We start from the raw sequence: 26,977 nt of genomic DNA, 5'->3' as shown, positions 1-26,977 counted from the left end.
TTTTGCAGAAGAGTCATAAAATATTTTTTGAGGACATCCCCATTTCATTGATGCACCATCATGAAGGAAAAACAACAACAATAACAAAAACCCAACCAACTAAAAAAATCAAACAACAAAACAAATAAAAACAGAACCACTGAGCAAACAAACAAACACCCCCATCCACAACACCCCCTCAAAAAAAACCCTGAAACCAGCCACGTGGAACCACAGAGAACAGGAGTGCTAATGATTTGCTGATATTGAAATGTAACTGATACCTACGTAATAATCACATTGCTATCATTTCTGGAAGTCTCTAATAGTGCAATAAATTTTAGTTATTGTAGTTTAACCCAAAATAAACAGACAGTTAAAAGGGGCAGTATAAACAGACAGTTTCACCATGTAATACCTGGTTTTCTTACTTAAGACTTGTCTTTTGATTGATAGAGATGTTTTTAGGCATAATAGACATGGATAGTTTGAGGTACTGTTTTCTTTTAAATAAATGCATTATACATTATACAGTATAAGGTATGTAGACATCTGATTAATATAAAGGATTAATTGACAGTTCCTCTGCACACCAAATTTAACTAATTCATGATATTACAATCAGAAATGCAAAATGTGGGTTGGACTCTTGATCATATTGCATCCTGTATATTACAGTGCAAAAAAAAAACCTGGAGTGTGAAAGCTGTATAGAATTTCTCAGTGCAACATCTGGATTTATACATTTAAATTTATAAGTTGTGAGGATACAATGCCAGGATTTGGTGATGAATTCTAAAAGTTCATTGCAAAATTGTAGAGTATATTGGAAAGATGGACCAAAAAAGTGAAACACTGACTAATTTCTTCACCTTACCAAGGGTAGGGGTGGATTATGTAGTTGTGATATATTCCAAACGCACATGTTAGTTAGACAAATTTTACTGAATGCAGTACAGAAATAAAATTACAAGGAAAAGACAGAGAAAGCAAGGGCTGTGCACATTGGAGTTCCAGTTTTCATTCTTTGACTGAAAAAAATAATAGATTCTTTGTGTGTGTGAAAAAACATCTTTGACGTGGACTCAGACAGGCTTCTTGGTCTTGTTCGCTTTTAAGACCATCCTTCTCTTTAAAATTATTATCAATATACGTAGTCAAATAAGCTTCTGCACCAGTTGTGTATTCATTCAGGCTCATTATCTGAAATCTTGTCACATGTGTAGAAGCAAAATATGACAGGAGTGGACATTTAGTAAAACAATAAGCAGCAATAGTGCCTAAAATGTCAGTTTGGTTTTATGTTGGCAGCATTGTGTTTGTTTGTGTAGTAACTGTCCATATCCTTGAGAAGGAAATTCAGAAAAATATGCCCTTTCAATTGCCATGTCATCTGTATTCAAACTATAAAATCCTAGCAGGACTAGCTTTAAGCTTACAAAACCACGTTGTTGTTATTTATATTTCTTGAGCCTCGTATGTAGAAAATCCCAGTTGCTTAGGAAGAACAGTGTTGCAAGTATGGTTACTGAACTGATAAAGTCTGCAGAGCAAAGATTTGTAAAGGCTCTCAGAATCAAAGGTGAGGCTTTGTTTACCTCTCGAAAATGCTTTAACAGGAGGTTCTGGTTAGCCGTTTGCAATAGAGAGTGGAGCAGTTGATCAGATAGCAGCTAAACTAATGAAAAGCATCATGGAAGTGACAGAAGATTAATTAAGTTCCTCCAGTTGTATTCACCTGTGGCAGTACAGAGTTCCTTTGGGTACTGCTGCAGTTAAATGGTATTCATGGTGACAAATATTGCAGATTTCCAGAAGTGACACTTCTGAGTCAAGGGTAAAAAACACATTTGGTAGTTTTAGCTGGTGGTGAACGTGCAAAACCAAAGATCAGTCTCTATGGACAGTTAAAATATACAAACATAACCTGCTTCTTCCCTTCTTATCCTTCAGTGTAACCTCAAGAGTTTATTAACAAATCACAAAATGTGCATTATTGTGTAGTGTGTCTTAAACTGCTCCAGATGGCTTCAAAATAAAAACAAACAAAAGTTTTAGCCATTGTACTTAGTATATTTGATTTGAGGCACAAAAATACATGAACTTGGAAACACTTTCAGTTACTTTTGGAGCCTTACAAAACTGTCTTGTTTGCTGGTTTTTACTTCTGCATTGTGGTTACTGTAGTACTAGTAGGAATGAAATATCTGCAATACATACTTTTCCAAATTATGTAGAAGCTCTAGCCCTACCTTACCTTCACTAATCTTTTAGTTTTGGGGTGCATTTGTTGAACTAGTGGGTCAAGTGTGATTTGGATTGCGTTTCCCACTTTTTTTTCAGAAATGAATGTTCACACAATACATTTTTATTCTTAAGAGCTGTCTCTGTACAGTATATGAAATTTATTTTAGGAAAATCTGGAAACATTTGAAGTGTATGAGCTCTTTTAACGTACTGCACATGATACATGAACTTAAAATGTTGTGTCACTAGTGTATTTGGTTGCCTACTATTACCTTTCCGCCAGCAAAGAGTCTCTCGATAAGGTTCTGCATTTGCAAGAAAAGGTTTGTGGTCAGCCTCACTAATTGAAATTCATCAAAGCCGACTGGTAAGAGTCTGGGTATAAATCTAATATTAGTTGCCTCCTGGGAGAGTTCAAGACTGGAAGAGAATTTTCCAGGAATCCTGGGGAATTAACTGGGTGCATTAATATTAAATATTAATTGGTCTCTGCAACAGACATGCCTGTGGGTGGTTTTAATTCTTACTATGGAGGCATTGTGTAAATCAGTGGATAGATAAAAATCTGTATAAAGCATAGATAGCACAGCTAGTTCATGAAGTGGCCTTATGGCTTTAGGCCAAGTCAGGCATGGGGAGTAACCTGTAGCTTTCCCAGCTCTGGAAGAATGTAGGATATGTGCTGTACTTCTGGGAAATGTGTACTCTCAGCTTGCTTTTTGTTTATTCTGAGGAGGTAATGTCTTGTGAGGTAGTCTGTGTTTTGAAAATCTGCCCTTTGTGGCAAACCCTTTACCAAAATGTGGTTGTCAAGGTAGAAAAGACAGATGAAATCAAGGTGAAGATGCTATTGGGAAAACAGAAGCAGGTTGTTGGGAAAGAGGATTTCAGGGAGCAGAAGCTACTTCTTTTGTGAGAAATAAGAGTGTGGGGTACATGCTTTAGCAGAAGGTACTTTTTGTCATGCTAGGGTTACACTATTGATGAATTGTGAGGGTTTTTGGGGTTTTGTTTTTATAGGTGAACCATGCATGAAAATATGATAATTGTGCAGCTGACCTGTGTTTATACCCAAGCTAAATGCTGGTTAGCCTGTGCTGGCTTGTTGATGATTGGGAGTTTGCACCATGGGCTGACATCATGGGCCAATTTGCTCATTCATTCTGCATGATCCTGCATGTCCAGACTGAGTCTACTCAAATCTCCAGACACACACAAGTGTGTTTGCTGCTGCTGACTGTCTTTCCCCACAGTCACGTGGAAATCCTCAGTGCTTGAGTTAAAGCACCAGCAATTCAGGATTGCAATCACTAAACTAATCCTTGCTTTCACTGACAGTGACAGTATCTCACTTTGGTAATGAAATTTATTCTTTGTCCCTTGCCTGGAACTCTGCTTCTTTTTGCAGTTTATTAATGTTGTATGTGTGTAAATGAAGGCAGATTTGGCACGGAGTGTGTCAGTCTGGGCTGTGAAAACTTTCCAGGAGAGACCACCAGTGACTTTCCCTCCTCCCTTGCATTTGTTCCATAGATTAAATGCAAATAAATTAAAGAATACTACTTCTTGTTTCTCTTTTGCTACTTTGATTGTATGCTTATTGTATAAACACAAATAAGTTGCAGTAAAGAAGGAGGATGGTCCTGATTGTTCTGCATCCTAAAGTGCAAAACAAAAGTGGAGGTAACATCCAGAACAAAGTAATGAAGAATATATATGACGTTTTGCTGTTGAGGAGCTGACTTATCATCAGGCTGCACCAAATTGGTACAGGTATTGTAGCAGAGCAGCTGGCTCAAGAAGGGGTGTTTAAAGGCAGCATGGTTGCTGCCAGACTGCTAATGGCACATCTACACAGTCATGAGTTGTCTGTGCCCAGGCTGGCAGCTGACAGCAGGAACCAGCAAGGTATATCAGCTTGGAGGAAAGTTGCGCCTGGAGGTAGCCTACATCTCGCAGCGTCTGACCACTGGCAGAATGAGCCCTAGCCTTTCTGCCATAAGGTAAACTCAGCTTAACAGGCAAATGCTGTGCCTGGTACAGACTCTCCTAGAGGGCATCACTCAGCACCTCTGCAAAAGCGCTTCAGTTCTTGCAAAGGAGCTGAAGGATTTCACAGAGAATTGATTCTCTGAGCTTTTACCCTTGGTGAAGAGAGGAGAGGGAAGGTTTGTGCTGCAGAAAGCTCCTGATAGTAGTTTATACCTAGTGCTCAGGGGATGTTAGAGTGGCTCAGCTGATATATTTTAAACCAGCCTTTGAGAGTGGTATTTTCTCCTATAGCGAAGTGTCCTTCCTTGTACAGTAGAAGTGAATAAGGGTTATAATGTAATGATGAAACAGAAGAAGGGAAGGTACCATGAATACTCTCTGCTATTTGCTGTACAAACCCACTATTTCCCACTATTTGAAATGCAGGCCATGGTTTGTAGACAGGTACTTCTTTTTATTTTTTTTTTTTAACTTTCGGGGATTTCTAGATTTAGGATTTGCTCAACTTAAGTTGCAGTCAGTCAGTTTGAACCATACAAGAAATCTTGACCTCCTTCCCTCTCACACTATGGCCTCAAAGTGCACATCTGCACTTTGTGCTTTTTAATTGTGAAGCAAAGTGTATTTGGGAGTGTATCCGTGTACCATGTATCTCTCATTTCAGGCGTGCCTCTTCCTAGGGGCAGCTGAAATAAGAAAGGGCTCTGAGAAATGCTAGGCATCAGAAACCAAGAACTGTGGGTTTTCCAGTGAGGGACTGGACTTAAATTCATGCCCCAGTTCTCCCAGGCAGTGTTTATTCTTGGTGACTTTCACACAGGTAGTATGAAACCTCGTGAGAGCAATGCTGTGAAGCACTCTTGCTGAGAGATGCGTAGTAGCAGCGATGTACACCAGGGCTCTTAACTCTTCTGCTGCAATTGGAGCATTCCTTGGCTGCTGTGCTGGTGGGATAATTTTGCACTAAATGATTGAACCTCATGAAATAGTAGTTACTCTGTGGAGCTTTTACAAATAAGAAGTGGAGCTTTAAATGAATTATACCTGTCATCCTCTTTCCTGTGGAATGAAAGCATTCATCCTGTTAGATGCTATTATAATGAAATAAACACTTCAGCATACTGTCCATTATTTTTTACCTTTATTTAGTTTAAGTGTATTATCAGTGATACATGCCAGACTGACAGCAGGAAACTGATGTCTTCTATTGATTTGTAGGAGACACAATATGTGCATAAATACAAACCGCATCATCCTCACCACGCTGCCATGCCAGTGTGTGTCAGATCCATCCTGGAGCACTATGTGTAGATGTTGGAGGTTATTTCAGTATTTCTTTGGTCTTTTGTCCTCTGAAGCTGCTGCTAGTTTGTATAGCAGCAGGAATTGTGTGGGGATCTATTTATAACAAATTTAGGACCACTCCATTTGTCACAGAACAATAAAATAGCTACCAGCTGCTAATGACTTATCAACCTCAGCCAGAGACCTGGAGGGTGAAAGGTTGTAAACTCCATTACAAGTCCTTGCTGTTGTATATCTTCTGTCCTCATGCTTTGTTATCCATGTGAAAAAATTGTAGTTTAAAAAAATCAGTTGAGCTCTGTTGAAATTGAACTACCGATTTGTCAGTTGCTTTTTAAAAATAGGAACAGACTGAGCATTATCCAACATTCAGATTAAAATAATTTCTTAAAACAGAACTATTGATTTAAAAAAAGTCCTAGGGGGACACGATCTTGCGAAGTGCCAAGCATCTTTATCTTCCACTGAAGCTGAGGAATCAGGGCACTCAGAGCTTCTCCTGGAGCCTACCCTTCAAAGAAAAATATGCTAACAATATAGACTTTGTCTTTCCCTTCTATTATATAATTGAACACGTTATGTCACTGAGTGTGTCTACGGGGGGAAAAAAAAAGGGGGGGGGGGGGGGGGGAAAGGGAAAAAAAAAGAAAACAGAAGTATGTTTTTAGAAGGTTATTTTTCCCCTCCGTGCCAGAGTTAGGTTAACCAGCGTATTAGAGCACATCGTTGCCAGCCCGTTAAAGAAAAAGATCTGTTTGTAGTACTCTTAGTCCTGATGTCACAGGCACAGCAAGGACATCAGAAGGAGGAGTCAGATTACAGTAAGAATGGGCAGTGCAGCATGCAGCCGGAGTAAACACTAAATCAGACAGGGATTGTATGAGGGATAAGACTGCCTGCAAAGCGCTCATCCTGAGGAGGCACACTGCTCACTCACGCTTCTTGTGCTGGGAAATTTCCACATAATGTAGAATGAAAGAGCTCTGTTGTACATGTCAGCCCTGTGCGGGAGCTAATGCTGAATACACAGCGGTGGGATCCTGACTGCATGATTAATGAGAAACATAATGTATTTTGGTAAGTGTTAACTGTGATGTAATTCTGCTTCTGCTCACATTATCAATAGGAGCGATTATTATAAATTTCGGATTCAAGAACATTTCGTGCTGGCACGCACCTAAAGCTGACAACTGGGGAATCCTGTCGGCTGTGCAGTTTCAAAGGATTCCATTGTCTGGGAAATTTTCTGTTTGAGTGGGCTACCGCGTAGTTTTAGCAGCATGAAAAATAAACTAGATAGGATGAACTCATCCTACGTTTGTTTTATATGAACTTGTGCTTCATCTGCCGAGAGGGTTTGAGAAATGGTTGTGAGGCATGGGAAGTTTCAGACGAACTTAATGTAATGGACGAGCTGCTGCTGCACTGTCTGTGGTAGGGAGGCACAGTAAGCCTTAGTATTTCATTCAGCTTTTAGTTTGAAGAATTCAAAGATGCAAAGGAGAAACAATGCTTTATTTGCAGTGGCGTGTTTGCCGAGTACTCTGCATTATGCAGATCATTGGTGTGGGTTTGGCTCCTAGCATACCATGAAATGCATATTATTTTAAGCCTTTAGAGGTCTCAGAGCTGCTAAATATTTGTGCAGAGTTTAGTTTTGTTGCTTGATGGAAATCTTCCTTAGGCTTACAGCTGAGCTGGCTGCATACCCTAAAAACATGCTGGAGCATAGAGCTATGTCTAAGCAATGTAGTGCTGCAGTACTGGGCTGGGATATACAGTTGCAATATAATGCTGCAAGTTAGTGCTGCTAAATAGCCAAAAAAAAATAAAAATAGAAAATTTGGTGTTGTAATGGAAAAAATACTGTTCTTGGCTACTTGAATTCTCCTCTAGCCTCAGTGTTAATTTTTAGCTGCATAATACTTAGGATGAACACAGAGCAGAGAGTTGGAGGATTTCTGGGACATTCAGCAGCTTTCTCTGTTTCATTAAATATTGAATCAGGAGTTCTCTTCAAGCTTTAAGAGAAGAACTTTTGTAATATCTTGAGCCCTGTCAGGAAAGTACTATGCTTTATGACATGCTAAGCATTTTTTTTTTGTAAAATTAAAAATATGGGGGGAGGGTGTTGTCTTTAAGTGAAACATCAGTTATGAAAACAAATTAATTTTGATGTAAACTGTCTTAACAGAAAAAATACAAATTGGCTGAGTTGTCAGATCTGTTCAGAGTCCCTTTCAAAGACAAATTTGCAATGTTTTAGCTTTGCTACATTTTCCAACAGCTGAGAAAGAATAGGCAAGCTAATCTTTTTAGGTTTAGGTAATTTGGATAAAGTCTCTTCATTAAAATGTAGCACTTGGTTAATCTTTTGCTTATTTCTGTTGGGTTATTTTTCTACCTTTAATATTGCAAATGCAAGATGCGTTTTGGTTTTTTACGGTCAATTTTGCGAAAATTGCCTGTGTGACTAGGATTAGAAGTTACAGTTTTCTGAAGTTATACGGGTTAGAGTATATGGTATATGTTAGCTGTATGGTACTTAATTTTGTAATTTTTTTTTTTTTCTGTTTGTCTATAGTTTTCAGAAACATGTGAAGGTGATAAAACTTATATTGGTATTACTTTGAAAAAATACAAAGTGCTGTTTTACATGTTTATTTGTTTTCTGGTGCAGCACCAGTTTTTCATTGGAACAAAGTGGATTGTGCTTTCCCTCTGCTTTGTAGGAAATTTCACTTCTGAAAGCAGAGGTAAAAGTTTCTGTTAGGCAGGTTCTTAGTCTGCTTTGGTCAGCCTGGAACTTCCTTTAATTTTAAGTTTTAGATGAACGTTCTTGTTTCTGTCTTTTGCATAACAAAGCATGAGCTAATGGGAATAATGTTTACCTGTGGTCGTTCTCGGTGTTTTTCTGCTCTGTGAGAAGCCATAATGTCTGTAATCTCACCTGTCCCTGTTGTAACACTTACTGCACAAAGCAGTATTGCACACAGCTGGATGAAAACTTGATTGCGTATATCGCGCACATACTTTCGCTTAAAATTGCTATAGCCATCACATAGATGATACCGGAATTTTATACTTTCTGAGGGGAAAAAAAAATTCCTTTTAATATTAATAAAATAATTCTGTTGTGTTTTTCTCTGTTGCTTGCTACTATTGGGCCACCTACAGAATAGAAAGGAAAGAAAACGAAAGCATTTCTGTATGTTTGTATGCATGCTGCTTGTTCTTCTGGGCCTTCTGCTGATGCAGGATGGCATAGTGAGAACACGTGTACAGCATTAAGGTGGAAATAAATACTGAAAATATTACTGTGGGAAGAAAGACTTAACTCTCTGAAAAGATTATTCTTATAGAGCAAGTATTAATGGGTGAAGTGAGTTTCCTAACCATGAGAGAGTTAACTTGCTAAATTCAGGAACTGGCCTTAGTGTTTCTTTTTCTCTTTAAAACTGTAACCTCCAAGAAGATTTTCAGCTGAGATATTCTACTACGTTCTACTATGTGTGTTCTACTGTTTGAACTGAGTCTTGAAATAATGAAACTTGTCATAACCCTTCTAATTGCATGAGCCTTTCTTTTACATCATGCTGGATTTTGATGGAGTAGTTTCAAGAACTGCTAATTTTCACTCACCGTACGGCGCTTTAGAGTTTGTTGTTTGGTCACCGTGGATACATTTGTTTCTTATTGTATTGGTTTTGCATTCATCATTTTGAGTTGAATACAAATGTGGATTTGTAATAATAATAAAAAATCCTGCAAAATGATTTAGTATGTTTATAGAGTAAGCCAAAAGTCAATGAAAATAATAAATTTCTGCTAAGTGTTTTAAAAGGTAGACATTTTGCACTTAAAATCATACATACCTACCCCAAAGCAACTTTTGCTTGCATATATCATCTAGTTAATAATTTAGCATAAGAGAAAAGTCAGTTGCGATTATTCTCAGCAGCACCCAGAGGAGAAATGGTGGGTGGCCGTTGGTGCCACAGCACTGATGTTGCACGCTGGTACTCGGGGACCTTCTCGAGCTCTGCTCAATGTGAGGGCCCTGCTGTGGCCGATGGTCACAGCTGGATGCTGCCACCTCTACCTTAAAAGATCCTTTTGTCTGCTGCTGCCTCAGCTTGGCCACCCGGCCGGCATCGTGCCTTCCTCGGCCTGGCAGCACAGGTGGCTGGCGGGGGCCGGCTCACCCTGTGAGTGCAATGGCCCCTGTGGCCACCACTCAGGCTGGGTGGCCAGTCTGCTCAGGTTGGGTGGAAAGTACTGTTTACCGTGCAGGAGGTGAAGGGGGAGAGCTCTTGTTGTGAGCCGTGCACCGGCGCTGTGCGCAACAGTCGTCGAAGCGGAGAAAACGCTGCGGTGATATTGCAGTTCTGGGACAGTGAACACTGGTCCTGAGGGCTTGGTAAGCCCTGGCTGGAACTGAGAGGAAAGCCAATCCTCCACCCCCACTGCCAAAAAAAACACTACCCCATGTGCCTCCACACCTTACCCATACTGAAGATACACAACCAAAAAAATAACTAAAAAATAAAATGTACAAAGGAAAAAAAGAAAGCCTTGTACCTTTCCTTCTTCCCCGCCCCCCCCCTCCACCCCGCGTTTTAAGTAACTTCTGTTCTCAGTGTTTCTGTTCACATGATACAGGAAATCTAACATATTGGGATGAAAATGCATCCTGAAATGATCGAACTGTTAAGGAGAAAAAACAAACAATTTTTGCCTGAAAATGCTGTCACAATTCTGTTTACATGTTGGCTGTTTTCAGTTTCAATGTTGTTGTTGTTTTTTTCCAGTCAATGTTGTAAAGTGTAGTAATTCATTTGCATACATACTACTATTCTGAGTATCACTTTTTATTTCTGGAACCCTTTCTTGTAGAAGAGATTCATTATGGATGAGTCATGGAAGAAAAAATACCCCCACACACCCCAAATCTCACCACCTCTTTAAAGAAAACACACATTGTAAAAAACAACCAAGCAAAAAGACCTGTGTCAATAGTTTCGCTAAAATATTTAGTTGTCACCGGTTTGTTCTTAGGTTATATTTTCTTCTAGTTTAGACACTGTGGAGGCCTTTCATCACATTTCTGTTTGTCTTCATTTAAGGCAGAATGAATCAGTGATGGTAAGGCTATGCTTTTGGAATGTTTTGAGAAACACAGATACGGGATTATGAACTGTATTTTATCACCAGTCATCTGCAATAAGTGATTGTAGTTAATATATATTGGATGCTGCATGTGACAGAAGAATTCAGCTGAGCAAGCAAATGTATAGGAACTTGAAATCTGCAAGAGCCTATGTTTATACTTGGAACATTACAACCTCCTGGGCAGTGAAGTTCATATATTGAAGCACTGAATAATCATTAATGCATATAGACATAATAATAGTTTTTTAAAAAATCCTGTTTGAACTTACAGAAAATGCTCTGTGCTGGATTATTTTTAGATACTGTTTAGAGAAACTGTTTATTTAAAATACCTCTAAATATATTCAGGATGATTCTATAAATGAAGGATGATTTTACCATTTCACTCACAACACAGACAGAAAAGTCATTCCCAGTGTTACCCTTCTTGTGAGTGGCAGAATTGCTCCAAAACCAAAATCAGAATTAATGGTTTCGTGCTTCATTGGAGAAGATTAGATCACAGTTACTACAGCTGAAGGTCCTTTAATAGAAAGTGTGTGTATGTGCAGACATGGGCACACATGAATGTGTGGCTGTACATGTTCTAACGGGGATGACTCTGGAATCTAATCCCGCATCCCTTCTTAACAGATGTCCTGATTCTGTTGAGAAATGGAAGGCTAAGTAGAAACCAGATTTTAAAAATGTTCATTATGATGCCGTGCCTCTGTCCTTTTAAATCTTTTTTTCCTAACAGACAATTAATATAAATTATTTTTATAAAATATTTTAAAACAATGAGAGCTTTTAAGTGCAGAATTATCTCTGAGTCATATAGCTTCTACTTCTCTGTGACTATGTTCAAATATCCTTCCATATTATTTTGATTTTGTTTCATAACCTGGTGGCAGTTCTAGAAATTCTTGCAATTACAAAAATGTTAATCAGGTTACAGGAATCCTTTCAAAGCTTTTGCCCCTCATTAAACTGAAGAAGATGGTGGCACTTGAAAAAGAAGAAATATATTTGAAGTTGATAAAGGAAATATTTCAATTTGGTATTAGATCACAAAAGTTCTTGGAATACAGTAGGAGGTCATAAGGACTTCAGTTTTAAAAAGAGGTTATTCACATGTAATATGCTGCAAAGATTAGTTTTGCAGCTGAAATTGCGTAGATGATTGGTAACAGTCAGAGAAAATGCAGCAAAAGAGGTTGGCTAGAGATATCAAAGCCTGAAGTGTCTGAGATTGTACTTGAATGAGATTGCTTGGGTTGGAAGTGGGAAGCAGCCTTGCCCTGTTGTAGAGTTAAGACATTACATGGCAAAGCCACATTCTGTAGGTCAGCCTAAAATCTCAGTGATTTTAGCGACACATTTCTGCAAAGTCTACTTAGGGGTGAAAAAATCTAATGTGTGAAGCTGCATTATTGGCATGCTCATATATTTAGATCTCCTTGCCCGTTTTGTTGACCACTTCTTTCAGTTCATAAGTCTGATGCTCATGAACACGTTCTCTTCAAGGAAGTTTTTTTTTAATTTTTTGCTTTGTACATATGCACCATAAAAAGCTACTCCAATCATAAGCATGGTATGACAGCTTAAAGAAGTTGGCAAGGGTCTGGATCAATTGTGAAATAAGAAAATGCAACTGTAATTTGAAATTAGAATTGTAAGGGAGTCTTTTATGAAAGTTCAATTACTGTACGCCCTTGCCTCTTGTTAACATCTATGATAAAATGGTTCTGTCTCTTTTGATGCTTAAAAATGTACCAATTTAAAATTTCTTTAGGTTTGAAAAAATATAAGACAACTTGAGTTCTTATCCAGAGCGTTTCAACAAAAGCACTTGTTCTGTTTTGGTTGTGTGTTTTTTTGGGGTGTTTTTCTCTTTTTTTTTTTTTTTTTTTTTCCCCTCCCTATTTCTGGTTTGGCAAAGGTCACAACTATTTTAAAAAGCTGGGGTTAGATCAATCTGCCTCTTTTTTTAATACCTCAGGTAGCTGGCTGAACCAGTTGTTTGGAAATCATGGGACATTCTTTCATCACTATGGATCAGGTCCTGGCTTTATTACCCAACCAACTAATTTACTCTGTTTTATAGTCCCCATAGGTTTCAGAATTTAAAACCATAGTGTACTGCTTGTGTTTCAAGTAAAACTTGAAAAGCTTCTGGGGTTTGGTAAAGTATAGCATCTTTATCTCTGAAACAGTTACAAGAGGTACAAAAATGAGATTGACTGGGAGTGTCTGCTAATTCTGGGTATGGCCGTTTGAAATTCAGCATACACTTAGGATCTAAAAGGCCTTTGGGTCATATTGGTAATCTTTATACCGCGTATTCTTTATATGTTCTGTTTATTACAATGTATATGTGCAGTGTCTTCCTCAGCTCTCCCCTTCAGAAAACAAGACAGAGCCTATAAAATGGGTTTATGTTAGGAAACTGTCTCTGAATGTTAAAACTGCTTTCTGAAGAACAAAGGAAAAAGGCTAGGCTTAATTTACTCTTTGATTGTTACTTCTCAGTGTTTTTCTTATTTATTTACTTTTATGCTGCAATTTAAAAAGCAGATGGACAGTACCGTTCATGCAAATGAAAGCCATGAAAATTTTCTCAGCTTCTTTTGTTCTTGTTGACCTTGTTTACTCAGTTTGTTTACTGTGGAGTGTAGTAAGTTATGAAGACAGAGGGAGATAATGGCTGTGTTTTCCAATACCGTTGCCCATTGGAACACTAGGGATCAATATTGAATTAAAAAAAAAAGTCCAAAAACACAGAACCTTGGCAAGGTCTGCAACTGTGAATGCACAAGGAAGGAGGAGGTGGGGAGGAAACCAGTCGTAGCACTGCAAGCAATATCAGTGTTCTTCTTGCTAAGCCAAGTCATTTTTCAGTAGCAACCTGAGGGTCTACTGTCTCTATAGTGCAATGTTTAGCAAATTAGGTTTTGTTTGATGATATTTACCTGTGATAGCAAATCCACTCACCTGTCAAAACCAGGCTGGTATCAGGGGCATTTAGTTTGCCAGATATGTGACTGCTATATAGCAAGCACACTGCTCCTTTGTTTTTCTGTTATTACTGGTAAGTTGCGCTGCTGTGAGCAGCAAATTTTTCAACAGTGAAAGTTGCACGAGCTTGTCTGCTTCTAGGTAGCATAGAAAAATGAATATCTTTGCTTCAACCCTTCATGCAGCATCTGTTATTTTCGGTAGCCATTTTTATTTCTTCAAGAAGGAAAAACAGGCAGGCGTGAAAGTTTACTTAACCTCCTATTTAGCTTTGCAGTTCCTGTGTTTGCAAAGATAAATGCTAAAAGTCAAACAGGCTATAAAATGTTGTGCATGCAGATATAAAATATATTCAAATACTTTCCCTTTTTCTCTCGCTCTCTGACTGAGGGCATGGCAGCCACATGAACATGGGTGCTATAAGGCCATTGTAGTGCGTTTTTTCTAGTATCCTTGCTTGGTCTTAGCACTCAAGACATGATGTAACCATATATAAACTTTTGTCTCGACAATCCTGACCACAGTCTGCCTACCTTGTAAAACTGGTTATTTAGTCCACCTTTCCACAGGCAGTGCTAGGACAGTTGCACTAACCTCCTAATAACACATGTAGTTTCTATTGGCTTAAATCTTAGTAGCACTGAGTATTTGGAAATTTCATTGGTCTATTCAGTATGATTTTTCTCTCTCATTTCTTTCTTTACTAAGAAAGGTTCAGAATTAACTCTCTTTTCAGTAGGGTTGGAATAAAATTTTTCAGTATCCTTACAAATTCCCAGTGGGTTTCCCTTTTTTTTTTTTTTTAATCCTTTGCGGTATTTTTATAGAACATAAAAGATATCTTCTTACATAGTTAAAGCTGAGAAACCTACTCAGTGCTAATTAGCAGCCCAGCATTTGGGTTCCTATGGGTTTGGTAGCAGGTGGACATCTGACATCTCTTTGGGTATGCAGTATAGAAAGTTCAGTGCCTTGCAGAAATGGTCGGATTAATGTTTGTGAAGCAAGTATCCCTCATACTAGCATTTAGCTCTATGTACTCTAACTCTGCATGCAATAGATTACTTTCCCAATACACACAGGTTTTCAAGGTAAAAAGAATCAGTGGCCTTAAAGAAGGACATTACCACACATAAATACCCCACACAGATACGCTCCTTTGCGTGAATGAACTTACTGAATGTAATGACCAAACACTGATAAGCTAAAAACACATTTAAAAAAATCATAGCAACATTTGAAATCTCTCTAAGAGTGTAGTTACAATCAAATGTGATTGTGGAAAGCCTTAGAGTGTCTGAAATGTATATAAACTCTGCTGGCAGAGGAAAACAGGCAGCAGGTAAAGTGCTGTGGCATGCTGGTGCTGCAGAAAAATGGTATCAGCAGCACCACCCTGCACAAGCACCCCAAGATAACTGAAAAAACTTGCTCTGCCTTGCCCTTAGTGACTAACGTGAAGCAAAATTGTCATCATAGGCTATCAGGCTATCATCAGCACACAGGGAAGAAAATTTATTTTAATAGCCTGAAATTAACCTTGTGAAAGCAATGAACGATGATGCTATGTGTCACTGTGCACACCCAGACAACTCTGCAAATTTTTAGGAAGATAATACAAATGTGTAGAATAGTAATATACTTCTATCGCTTATTCTCCTATGCCTTGAATTTTTTTCCAAGTTAAATATATCCAAATAATCAATGTAGTGAGGAAAAGCAACACAGACAATATTTGATGATACTTAGCATTGAAAGAACATTAACAATGAATACTCCTAGAATATTCCTCAGTTTATTCTGACAGTGTTGATATGCTTTGTACAAGATTTTTGTGTGTTTCTAGTAGGAAGATTTCATCACAGGAATATTCACAAAAAGAACAATTGCATGATAGTTTATTGTAATTTATTAAAGGGGTTTTTATGTTAAAAGCTATGCCAGCACGTTTTCAGCAGTACAAAGCCCACTTTAGATTCACCTGGAAACAGTAGTGCCATCTGACCTCAGTATATAGTCAAATAAATTATGAATGTTTTATGTCAAATATCTGTTTGAGAGACCCCAGCTGAGTTAATATCTTCCAAATCACAAATATAAGAAGCATTAATGTTAATTCTAAATTACTAGCCATTTTTAGGAAGCTCACAGTAATAGACTGCTAATGTTGTTCTAGAATGTTTAAAATAATAAATAAGTTAATCTCTTATGAAATCTTTCCAAGGTGCCTGTAATAGAAGGATCTCCAGTTTTGCAGGTTCTCTGGCTATGTAGCCAGCATCAGTTCTAGTAAATAATGTAGGGAGTTGATTTTGATAGCACATTTATTGAGGTAATATTGACATTTTGTCTCAAATAAGTTGGCTGGTTTTCGAAATCTGTTGATATAATGTATGCATGGCAACTCCTGGCAGATACAAAAAAGAAACCTCTTTCAAATTCAAGAATCTTTCAGCAAAAATTGAGCTTTCACTGATGTTGTTTTTACTGAGTCAGATCTGTTTTTCATAGTGAAGGAGGAAGTTTTCAGAAAGTAATTATTATTTATAATGAACTGTGGAAAGTCTTGGACTATGTTAATAGATTGGCTTGAACTCAATTTCATTTGCTGGACCTAACATGCTGAGAAACATCCATGGCCCCCAGTAAAGTAAGACTTTCAACTGTGCTGGAAATACTAAATCAGACCTAGTCTAATTAAGGTAACTGTCACATAATTTGTAACAGTTGTGTTTAATATCTCCAATAATTTCAAATGTGAATTAAATGCACTTTAAAATCTTTTGTTGATCATCGGCGGTGTAGTCAAACTTTGGCAGCCTCTTGGGCCACAGATCTGAGGCTGGAGGACGCTGGCATGGCCAGCAGCATGACCACCAGGCATTTCTTCCTCACCCACCACCAGCCTGGAAGTAAAGGACGAAGGATTTATCCATTTGGGTTGCAGTACCTGCTCAAAGAGTTGGTCCCTGTCTCTTTGCTAGGAGAGTCACTGAATGTGATGGAAAAAGGAGGGTGGACAGTTGGATAACTTGAATCGCGTTGGCTTTGCGTGGGGAGCCTCACTGAAGGGAAGATGCACGTGCAGGAGGGAAGGTGCTGCTAAAGAGCTCCTCATGCTAGGGAAGCTCTACACACTTGCAGAGGAAGACTTCATCAGTTCTTTTGTCCACCTGAGCTTTGATGGCTTCCATAGAAAGGCTCCGGGATTAACTGGCAGCAAAAGCTATGCTGATTTTTTTTTTATTATTATTATTTTTTCAGGAAGTGATTTAAAACCGCTAACCTCTTTTCCAGAATCTAGCAAGCAGCTGCAAAGGAAATACAGTTATTGTTCTTATTACTTTCTGTTACCAAGTGATCAATGCCAATAATGTTAATATTAAATTCTTAAGTCAGCTGAACTATTTAATTCTATATGTCCCTAAGTCCATATCAATTCCAATTCTTATTTTTTAGAAAAACATAATCAAACCTGAAAAAAAAAAAAAAACAACAAAAAAACCCACACCAAACAAACAAAAAAACACATCAAAAAATGTTTAAAGCTACCACAATTGTCCATTTGAGGCTTACATTTTCAAGGGTTCATGTGTGCGAATGGGATGGGGCCTTGCAAGATTTCCTACTTATGTACAGGTTACGTAGAGTATGTCCTAATTTACAGTAGTCCTATTTAAATTCTGTTCAGTTTTAAGGGGCCAACCTCTCAAGTGATTTGCTGAACTGGGATGTCTTTTTTGTCTCATTAAGGCATGTTATTGGCAATATCATTAAAGACATCAGGACAATTCAATTAATAGTTTAGTAGTTTATGGTAATTCTTCTCCAGTTAACAGACTCTACACTATTTAAGCAGAACAGCAGCAGGAATGAAAAGCTGAGGTTCATTCTTCTCTCCCACAATAAGAGGAGGCTTACATTTTTCATGCAGTGTCATCTCATACAGCTCTGTTGAAGTTTATGACCACAAATCATACCAAGCTATCATTTCTGTGGGTTTGTGTCTCAGCCAGAAAAAGCTGCATGTGGGAGAAGCTTATTTCTAGTCTCCAGGATTTTAACATTTCCAGTGGTGTGCCTGGAGCTGCTGAATGGACATGTATTAAAATTGTATATGGTTAAGAATTTCTAGTGACAAGAAAACTTTGATTTGTAATTAGCTTGTCAGTTTGACTTTTGAATGTGTCATTTTGGAAAGGCCAAATGGCATTATACTGTTATAATAAATAGCAAATTTAAAATTTATAGTGAATTTTAGGAGGAAAGAGATAAAATCTTGTACTAAATCATGTCTAATATGAGGTCATTGTCCATGTAGTTAGAGGAATAATGTAAGGAAATATTCTCAAAAACAGATTTCCATGAGAAATAAATTAAAAAAAAAATAGCTTCTAGTCCCTTCAGGTATGTATGTGCATCCAGTACCTTACATGTTTTTGCAACATGCAGTAGCCTTCTAAGAAATAGCTCATGCTACCTATTCCTAGCTTTCAATGAAGAGAAAGAATCCTGAAATCATGTGAGTGGGCAAACTTAACACTCAGGGACTTTCTAGTAGTAGTTTCCTGGGTTTAAAAAAAAAAAAAAAAAATATTCTGAAACCAACTTGGTTACGTCTGCAGAGGAAGACAGGAAGTTGTAGGGCAAAACTGAGGGGTCTTACTGATGCAAGAAAGAGATGTTCTGGTGGGAGCCAAGTTCTCAGCTTATACTTGCAAGAGCAAGTGGCCTATTCATTTCAAGCCATTGGACACTGAATTATACTGACTTTCTGAGTCTCTTTTCAGTGCACTTGGGTCTCCACCAGTCCTGATAGTCTGCGTCTACCAATTTGGTAGCATGACCAGACTTGGTCTTGGTAATGCTGTGTCAAAAATGCAGTGTCAAGCAGTGCACAGAAGGGCAACCTAAACATGAATTCTGCATTGCTTTCATGTCCCTGCTACAATGTTATTCTATGTACAACTTTATTCATATCAGTTCTGTAATATGGTTGATGCTTGACCTCAGACACAGAGATCCATTTTACTTTTACCACTTTTGGAACTCCAGATACTCATGTAGGTGAACACCTGAGTCATTTAATGCTTTCTGTGAACTTAAATGGTAGGTTAAGTGAGAACTAAAACGCAGATTTTTTCTTTTACATGTGGTAGCAACAGAATCTACATAGCAACACCAATCAGCTGTGTGTGCTCTAGGTCTTCTTAACCCATTTTAAGTATAATTTATCTGTCTGAAGAATGCAATAAAGAAATCCTAACATTCTCCATTTGAATTCTATCTTTCTCTGGGTCCAGATTACCACATATTCTCCCCAAGTCCAAGTGAAACAGAATAGCCAGAAATACAGGTCTGCAGAGTCTTTTCTCAGATGCTAAATCATATCTTTCTGTAAAGCATAAACAAAGGCAACAGATCTGTGAAGCTACAAATACCCAGTGTTGAGTTAGAAGATCAGAAAGTGTAAGGTCCCAACCTAATTCAGATACTTAGACAAGACTTGTGCCAGCATTACTAGTTTAGGGCTGAAGAGGAGTGTGCAAATCTTGATTTAAATTTTGTTGTGGCTTGGTCCATGTCTGCTGAAATTTTCTAAGCATTTCAGGTTAACACACCCAAAACACTCTGCTATGAATCAGGTGATTTATGTTTCTTTGCAACCCCAGATCTGTAAAATTGGCGTGAGCATAGGCTTTGGAATGCAACCCTTATACAGGCAAGCTGTTTCAGGTTTCTTAGAGGCTTGCATGCAAAATTGCCTCATTGCTTGAGTTGATACCTCTGATTAAACAGATTCAGTGCGTTGCAACAGTTGTCCATGAGTATTACAGCTCAAACTAATAGCCAATGCAGCTTTACTTAAGTCACTGGATTTATGGAGACATAGGAGAGATAGACCTCTTTTTCTCAACATGCTGTCTTTTTCAGTAAGTTTATGGGGCTTTTTTTGGATACCATTTTTAGATCCAAGAAATGTATTCTTGCCTCTGGAATAACCGTGGGTTTTTTTTGAAGATGTGACATCAGAAAGACAAGATGGAACTCTTACCGCATCTCTGGCAATATGCTTAGAGTATCTTCATTTTTATCTTATGTTTACAGTTTCATTATGCATTTCTCTTCTTATGTGGTGTATCTTGGTGTTTTGTGAGTTTGTTTTGTTTTGTTTTTAAAGAAAGTAGTGCCAAATTCTGGATTATGCAAACAAATTCTCTCCTGTTTATGGTGATGCAGGTCAAGTATTTGGGGTTTTGATTCATCCTTCAAACTGACCAGCCTTGGTAAAATTTTAATTCCTTTTCTACTAGAATAGTAATTCCTGTTTTTAAAACTCATTGTTATGGAACGTTATGAATGTTTAGTCAGATGGAGTAATGCAAATAAGAGATAGACTCTACTTCTGCATGCATGAATTAAAAAATAATTAACTTTCCTGACGTCATTTCACTGATGGGGAGGGATTGGAATAGTTAAATATATGCAGAAGTATTTGCAGGATTGAGGTTTGTCTGTGGCTTAGCAAATCCTTGCATTTCTATAGCAATTTGACAATTGGTTGGCTCACTTCACTGGTTTAATATAATTTCATTTTGTTGGAAATGTATTGTAAGATTACCTCTTATGGAAAGAAAAGATGATTAGAGTATGTGAGGCTCCCTCCAGTCCTTAGCAGCAGAGCGGGGGGACGGGAGGGAGGGATCCGACTTGTCAACACACAGTTCCATTGAAGGATCTTTGCGCTTGCCCTGCCCTCTTAGCTTCTCAGATATTGTAAGGTTCTTCTGAACAGATTAATATAGCAAATGTATTAAAATTCAAAGTTGTTAGGGTATGTAGGAGGGTGGCTTGCTCGTGTCCAGTAGTAAAAGCATACTGAGAAATCACTTGATGTATTTGATATAGTTCAGTTAAATGAATGTCTATTGCCTAAATTGAGTGGATTACTTTTCTATTTTAATTTGAAAAAGTAATAAAAATATTAGGAACATGTAAAATAATGTGATGCAAAGAAGTCAAATGATGATTATAACTTCTTCCAAATAGTCAAAGCAAAGCAATGCAATGACTTAAAAGGATCAGAGCAAATACTTCCTTATATAACAGACTCAATAACATCTGGAATTATAGTAGCTAGGCTTAACATTATGAAGCTGCATGATTCTGATCCCTCTGATCTACATGGATTACCAGAAAAGTCTGTGAAGGAATTTCTCTCTTCTTGGTACTGTATTTTATTTTATCATGCTTACAAGGACTGGTAGCACTGCCTTTTGAAAACCACATTTGCTTTCATATCTCTCAAATAACTGTGTTACGTAGCAGAACTGAAGGTAGTTCTTCTGTTTTGTTTTGTCTTTCTATCAGAGGGAGGCTTAAAAATTAAACAAAACATCCTAACTGAAACATTTTTCTTTTTCCTGTGGACTGACAGTTTTTCTATGTTTTGCCCAAGGCTTGATTTTTTCAAGCACCTTAGTAACGAGGTAGATGAGTGGAAAGAACTGAAATGTTTAAGGCGGGTTGTATTTATACTAGACCTCTTTCTAAATATGTTTAGAGTTACTTTAAGAAATGCTGGATTATAGAACATGAATAACTGTGAAGGCAAAATTGGTGAATGTGTAACCTGAATTTGTGATGCACACAGAGTAAAATTTTAAGAGCTGTGTAGGGCTATAAGTAAATATTCTGAGCAAGGTGATTGCATGAGCAAGAAGGGAGCTCCGTAAAAAGTTATATAAATGTTTTATATCTCTCTGCTATATTTAGTTCCTTGGACAGGGACTGTAACATTGTAAGATGCCTTGACAGGGGACCAGACCATAGCTAGGCTGACTGAAGAACAGGTCAGGAAAAGTATTATTACTTGAGCTTTTATCATATTCTTTTTTTCTTTAGAGAAGGCTTTAGGCTGTTCCTGACCTATGTAAAAATGCAGATGAATAGTATTTGTGCCTTCCACCATGCCTCGCCATCCCTAGCAAGCAGTGAAAACTGCACATTGGTATGCAGACCATTCCTTGCCACCTTTTTTTTTTTTTTTGTCTCTTTTAAAAATTTGCCCGTATAAAATGGTAACCAAAGATACCCAAGATACTGCCCTGCAGCCTTTTGTTTACAGCTACAAGCTGTGTGGTCAACACAGGAAACCCTATGACAAAATCTGTGTCAGAACCTATAAAAATATAATTGTTTTTTGGGTGAGGAAGAAGTTCTGAACTGAGTGAATAACAGCATGTGGATTTATCATGGAATAATTTTACGTCGCACAATAGTAAAACACTCTTAAGAAACATTTGGATAGGATACAGAAAAGCTAAAAAATCGTAACAAATTTCATATAGCTTAAAGAAATGTGAACATATTGTTGGGTTAGGTTTGTATTTTTTGGCCAATACTTTATGATGCTTTTCTGAAAACTCTTATGTATACATGTGTAAATGTAACTCAGTTGTAATCAATAGAATTACCCACCAACAAGCACAACTTATATTAGCCAGGGGCAGGGATTCCCATTCATTAAATCTGTGGAGGACATGCCTTTATCTATTTCCGTGGATGTAGCCTAGAGCATCCAGCATGTCATGGATTAGATAAATTGGGCCTGACATGCCTGTGTTTCTGGAAAATAGGACAAAAATTTCTTTTGTCCTTTGTGTCTTGTCTGCAAAAGCAGTGGTGCTTTCCCCCCACCTATAGAGAATGGCAAGACATCATTTTATTTGCTTGAAAAACTTTTTTTTATTTATAGGCATGTTTTACATAGAGATATAAGAAGTGTACCTGACAACATTTTCATAAGTATTAAGGACAGTCAGCCTACTAACTGCCACGTATTCCAACTCTCAAAGCTTTTGCCTAAATCAGCTCCATCAGGTATAGACTTGCCAAAACTGAAGTTTCCATAGCCCTTCTTTATAAATAGCCATTTTGTTAGAACTTCACTGAAAAATAATGTATTCACTTTCCCAGAAAGACACTGGCCATGTGGTCAAGGGATTTTTGTGGGCTGCTGGAAACCCAGGCTAAATTCCTTCGTGAGGTGAATACACATTTACACAAATCTAAACCACCCCAAAAAGAGATAATTGTACAAATATCACCAGTTAGTCAACAGCCCAACTGTTGGGACTTTTCCCTAAGGCATTGGGGACGTACAGAGCAGGATCCCCTATGGGCCCTTGATTAAAATACGGACCCTAATTTCTTTCAATTTTGGAAACTTTTTTAAAGATTTGCTTCCATAAGAGTGTAGCTTATGTAGAGATCTGCAGAGGGGACAAATTCTGTCAGAACTTTGCAACAAAGAAAAAAGTCAAACTTCAGAGTGTTTCCTCTCCCTCTCTTATTCACAATCAATGACATCTTGAAGCAAAGCATCAGCCAAAATGCTGTAGAAGAATAGTTATGATCAGCTATATGTAGTTTTATGATTGGAGGGGCATGTGCAACACCAAAGCCTGATTCAAGGGAAATGGGATTCTTATTTCTTACTGGCATAAAACATGATTTCAAACTGATCCTCTGTGGCAGAAGGGTCATGGCTGGGATCTGTTAGCGAGAATGAAGGTAGCCTGCTTGTGCAGTAGAGCATTTAGAAATTCAGAGTTGGTCAAAATGTTATTTCAAGCCCTTGTGCCTTTGGAATTTTTGGAGTTTTTGTTTGTTTGGTTGGGCTTCTTTGGTTTTGGCAGCTCAGAGTGTTACTCAAATGTGAATTTACATGGAGACTCACCAAGAACCAGAATTTGATGGCTCTGAGCTCTGATGCTTGAGTCTGCCACCGTAGATGCTGGGAGGAGCTCATTATGCTGTAAAACATTTGCAGGACCACCTTTCATGGGAATCTTTCACGGTCTTCCCTGCTCTGATTTGTAGAGAGTTGGATTCAGCTCCTACTCCACAGCATTAGTACATGTGGGCCAATGCTCTTACAGACCACTGTATAAAATATGTTCAAATGATCTTTGTCATAGAAAGGAAAACCTATGCTTTCTTCACTAGTCCTAATAAAACTTTCTTATATATCTTCATCTGCTATATTGCATCATGGTGTTTATTTTTGCCTACGCTTTTTGAGTATAGAGGCTTACTGATTTAGGGTGTAGCTATTTTCTAATCTGTAACAGTGTCTGAGGAAGTACAATCCCACAGTTTTTGGAAGGAAATAAAAACTTTTATTCATGTCATATGGCACTTATTTAACTCCGTTTAAAAAGAAAAATTAAAAAAAAAATGAATTGCACAAGAGCAGTGTGTGATTGCAAGAAATAGTTTTGGCAATGATGTTAGTATTTTCTAAATACAACACAGTTACACAACTATTACTTTTTAAGTATGTTACTATTACTTTTTAAAAGTATGTTATAACATGTTCTATTTAAACTTTATTAAAACTAGATCTGTGTCTGGATATAGAATTTCCATAAAACATCTGTTTAATTGATTCTGGCCAAGGTTCAAATTTCTCCCATTGATTTCCAGCATCCCATTCTTTTATTTCCATTCTTGTTCTGCCTGTTGCCTTCTTACTTCCCCTTAGCTTCTCTCTCTTTCTTATGTACTTTTCACTCTCCCAAATTTGATGCCACCTCCTTGCCTTAAACACCACCTTGAGGGTTTTATGCTTTATCAGCACCTGCTCTCCTTCCATGGTTGACATCTTGCTGAACTAAAAACCCTGTGCCACAGTCCAGAGCCTGCTAATCATTCGCGCCCCCAGTCTTCATCAGACAAATGAAGAATGGCCAATGTGTTGATCAGTGCAACAAAGCAAAGGTTCTAAGAAAGCTGGTGACAAGCTGCAATTTCTGGTGAATTAAATGACTCATCTCTTCCTATGGAAAGGCTGCTGTCTTGTTAGCGTGCATGTTTTTTGTCTAATGTGTGTGCCCAACTTGCTATATTGAAGTCACTGTAGTTAACCTTCAGTTTTGGGCAATGGGGCAACAAAGAAACATCTGTTTTCACGTGCCCATAAGACAGTGTGATGTAAACTGACCTCAACTGCTTAATGCTGAAGGGAATGACTCTAATAATATCTTCATGTATTCAGGAGGTACTTAGCAGGAGATAGGAAGATTTTTCTCTCCCTAGAGTGCAATTGGCCTTTTTTTTTTTTTAATTGCCTGCTGATGAAAATCCAGAGATTAGTCGTTACTTGACACACTGCACGTGTGCTTTTAGGTGGCATAAAACTCTCTTCCAGTAAAGCTCAAACTTAACAGTTAACTAAACATATTATCCCTCTCTTCTCCTGTCTCTATTGTCGCGGTTGAGACGGACAAGCGACATGGACCAAGTTCTTTCAAGATGAAAGTAATGGATGCCATTTATTGCTACAAGTGCATTTTTATACAATTCTACCAGTTCATGTGTCTTTTCACTATTGGTTACAAGTTACAGCACTAACATCTCATTGGTTAATTTTTCTATCATCCATGTTATTCTTCTATCCCCTTCTTTCTCAAGGGGAACATCTCTCCTCTTTCCGGATACTCCTTTACTCCCATCCTTCTCAAGGGTAAATCTTAATATCTCAAGGCTGATCTCTACTCTCATATTTTCTGTCAAGGATTCCACAGACCCGCTGCAGTTTCCCACACTCTATGGGGACAGCAAACTGCCAAGAACTGTCTATTTTTCCCTTGTGTTGCTTCTCAATACAAAGCATGGGTTGCCTGCTAGGATAACTTCAATTTTTCATCGCCTTCTTTTTCCAAGAAGTCTTGGTCACAGATGGAGCCTCAGGTTCTTGGGTTTTTTGCACAAACAGCTCTATCTCCTGAGGGCTGAACTGGTTTAGTTTCGTTAAAAGTGTAGTAGAAGTTTTATGAAAAGTAATGTTTTGGGGCTTAGAGACGATCAGGCCACATGATATGATAGTTTCTTTCTGATCTTACACCCTGAGAAAGAATAATATGAAAGATATTAACGTTTGCTCGTTCAGTTTTCTTTTAGAACTTCAGATATTTCATTCAGAGTAGAAATCAGGTATTTCATTGGTGGGAAAAGTTCCTGAGCCAAACGACTTTTAAAGTATTTTTAATTTAGGAATGTATACAAGAAAAATGATGAGATGATATATAATTTATCTTAACAAGTAACTTTCAAACTACTATGAACTGTACAGTGACTTATGTCCAGAAGTTTGTCTTTTAAAACTCACTTCTGTCTAATGTGTCTGTGGCTGTTCTCATTATCCATTTGTAAATCCTGTGCTTCTGGTTCCACCCTACTTTTTCTCCCCATTTACGTTCAACAAGAAATAATACCTCTTACTTGTGAAAGACCATAAGCTTAATAGTTTTAAACTGTATATGTGTACCATTTATATATATATATATGTGTACCACGTCAATCTACCTGTTATTCAGTAACACAGCAGAGTTTTGACAGCTAGCAGAAGAGCAAAGTGGTGCTCTGGAAACTTGCAATAATTGTTGCCTTTGAGTTCCACTTACTCTTGCACTATGCCGTTAAAAATGTGTAAAAACTGTTTCCAGTGAATTATTAATAAAACCTGGTGAAGTTGAGCTTTCCCACTGCTAAATGGAAGAGTCTTTGCTGCACAGCACCGTGCTCATAGAGTGTGCTAGTGGAGTGTGTCCATTCCATATTAGTTCTATATTTGTCTCAGTTGTATGCTTGTTTCATTTAAAGTAAAGACATCAGAAGTTAATTGTTATTTCCTTCCCAAGCATGCTTTTGAAAAAATGGCATTTTTGAAATTGCTAATATATTCATCAGAAAAATGAAAGAGTCTTTGAAAATCTGTGCAATACAGTGTTCTTCTGATTAATAACCCTTGGAAATCTGTGCTCATTATACCATAAACATGACCTTTATAAAAACATCAGAAAAGTGCAACTTCAGAATATGCCAGGTCAAAGATTTTTTTTAAATGTCAAAAAGCATAAAGCTTTAAAAGTAATGTGATTTTTATAATATTTGGCTGATGCCTGTATTTTTGCTTTATTTTATTTCTTTCTTTATGGTGGGAGAGTGTGACCCCAGGGGAGCATAGAGAATACTTTGGGATAACTCTTAATGCCCTCCAGCAACTTCCTCCCTGTTGTTCAATTCTTGGATCCACTTAGTTTGTAGCAACATTTTTACTGGGCCTGTAGCTGGTTATATTTGGTATATCTCCAGTGGAGGTTACTAACCACATACTCACACCCACTGGTTAGTAGACATCCACAGTGCGCTAGTCAATAGTGATGCGGTCAGTCTGTCACTGTCAGAAAATTTCTTTATCTGCTGAAAGCTGTAGAGA

The 26,977-nt window shown here is 37.8% G+C and overlaps 1 protein-coding gene across 5 annotated transcripts in view; it reads left to right on the top strand.

Annotated features, from left to right (window-relative positions):
* ZNF385D (zinc finger protein 385D) overlaps positions 1 to 26,977 on the top strand; it is a 428,245-nt gene that overhangs the window by 255,643 nt on the left and 145,625 nt on the right. The window contains exon 1 of one of the 5 annotated variants that reach the window (XM_021290320.2): positions 6,221 to 6,600. The exons of the other annotated variants lie outside the window; for them this stretch is intronic. Coding sequence (XP_021145995.2) covers positions 6,579 to 6,600 — 22 coding nt within the window. The 5' untranslated portion in view covers positions 6,221 to 6,578. Of the gene's footprint in view, positions 1 to 6,220; positions 6,601 to 26,977 lie in introns of those variants that run through there. 5 annotated transcript variants of the gene reach the window in all.

This window comes from Columba livia, chromosome 2 (genome assembly GCF_036013475.1).
Source record: "Columba livia isolate bColLiv1 breed racing homer chromosome 2, bColLiv1.pat.W.v2, whole genome shotgun sequence".
NCBI lineage: Eukaryota > Metazoa > Chordata > Aves > Columbiformes > Columbidae > Columba > Columba livia.
Note: the sequence above shows the minus strand (reverse complement) of the source record. Positions and strands in the feature narration are given on the sequence as shown.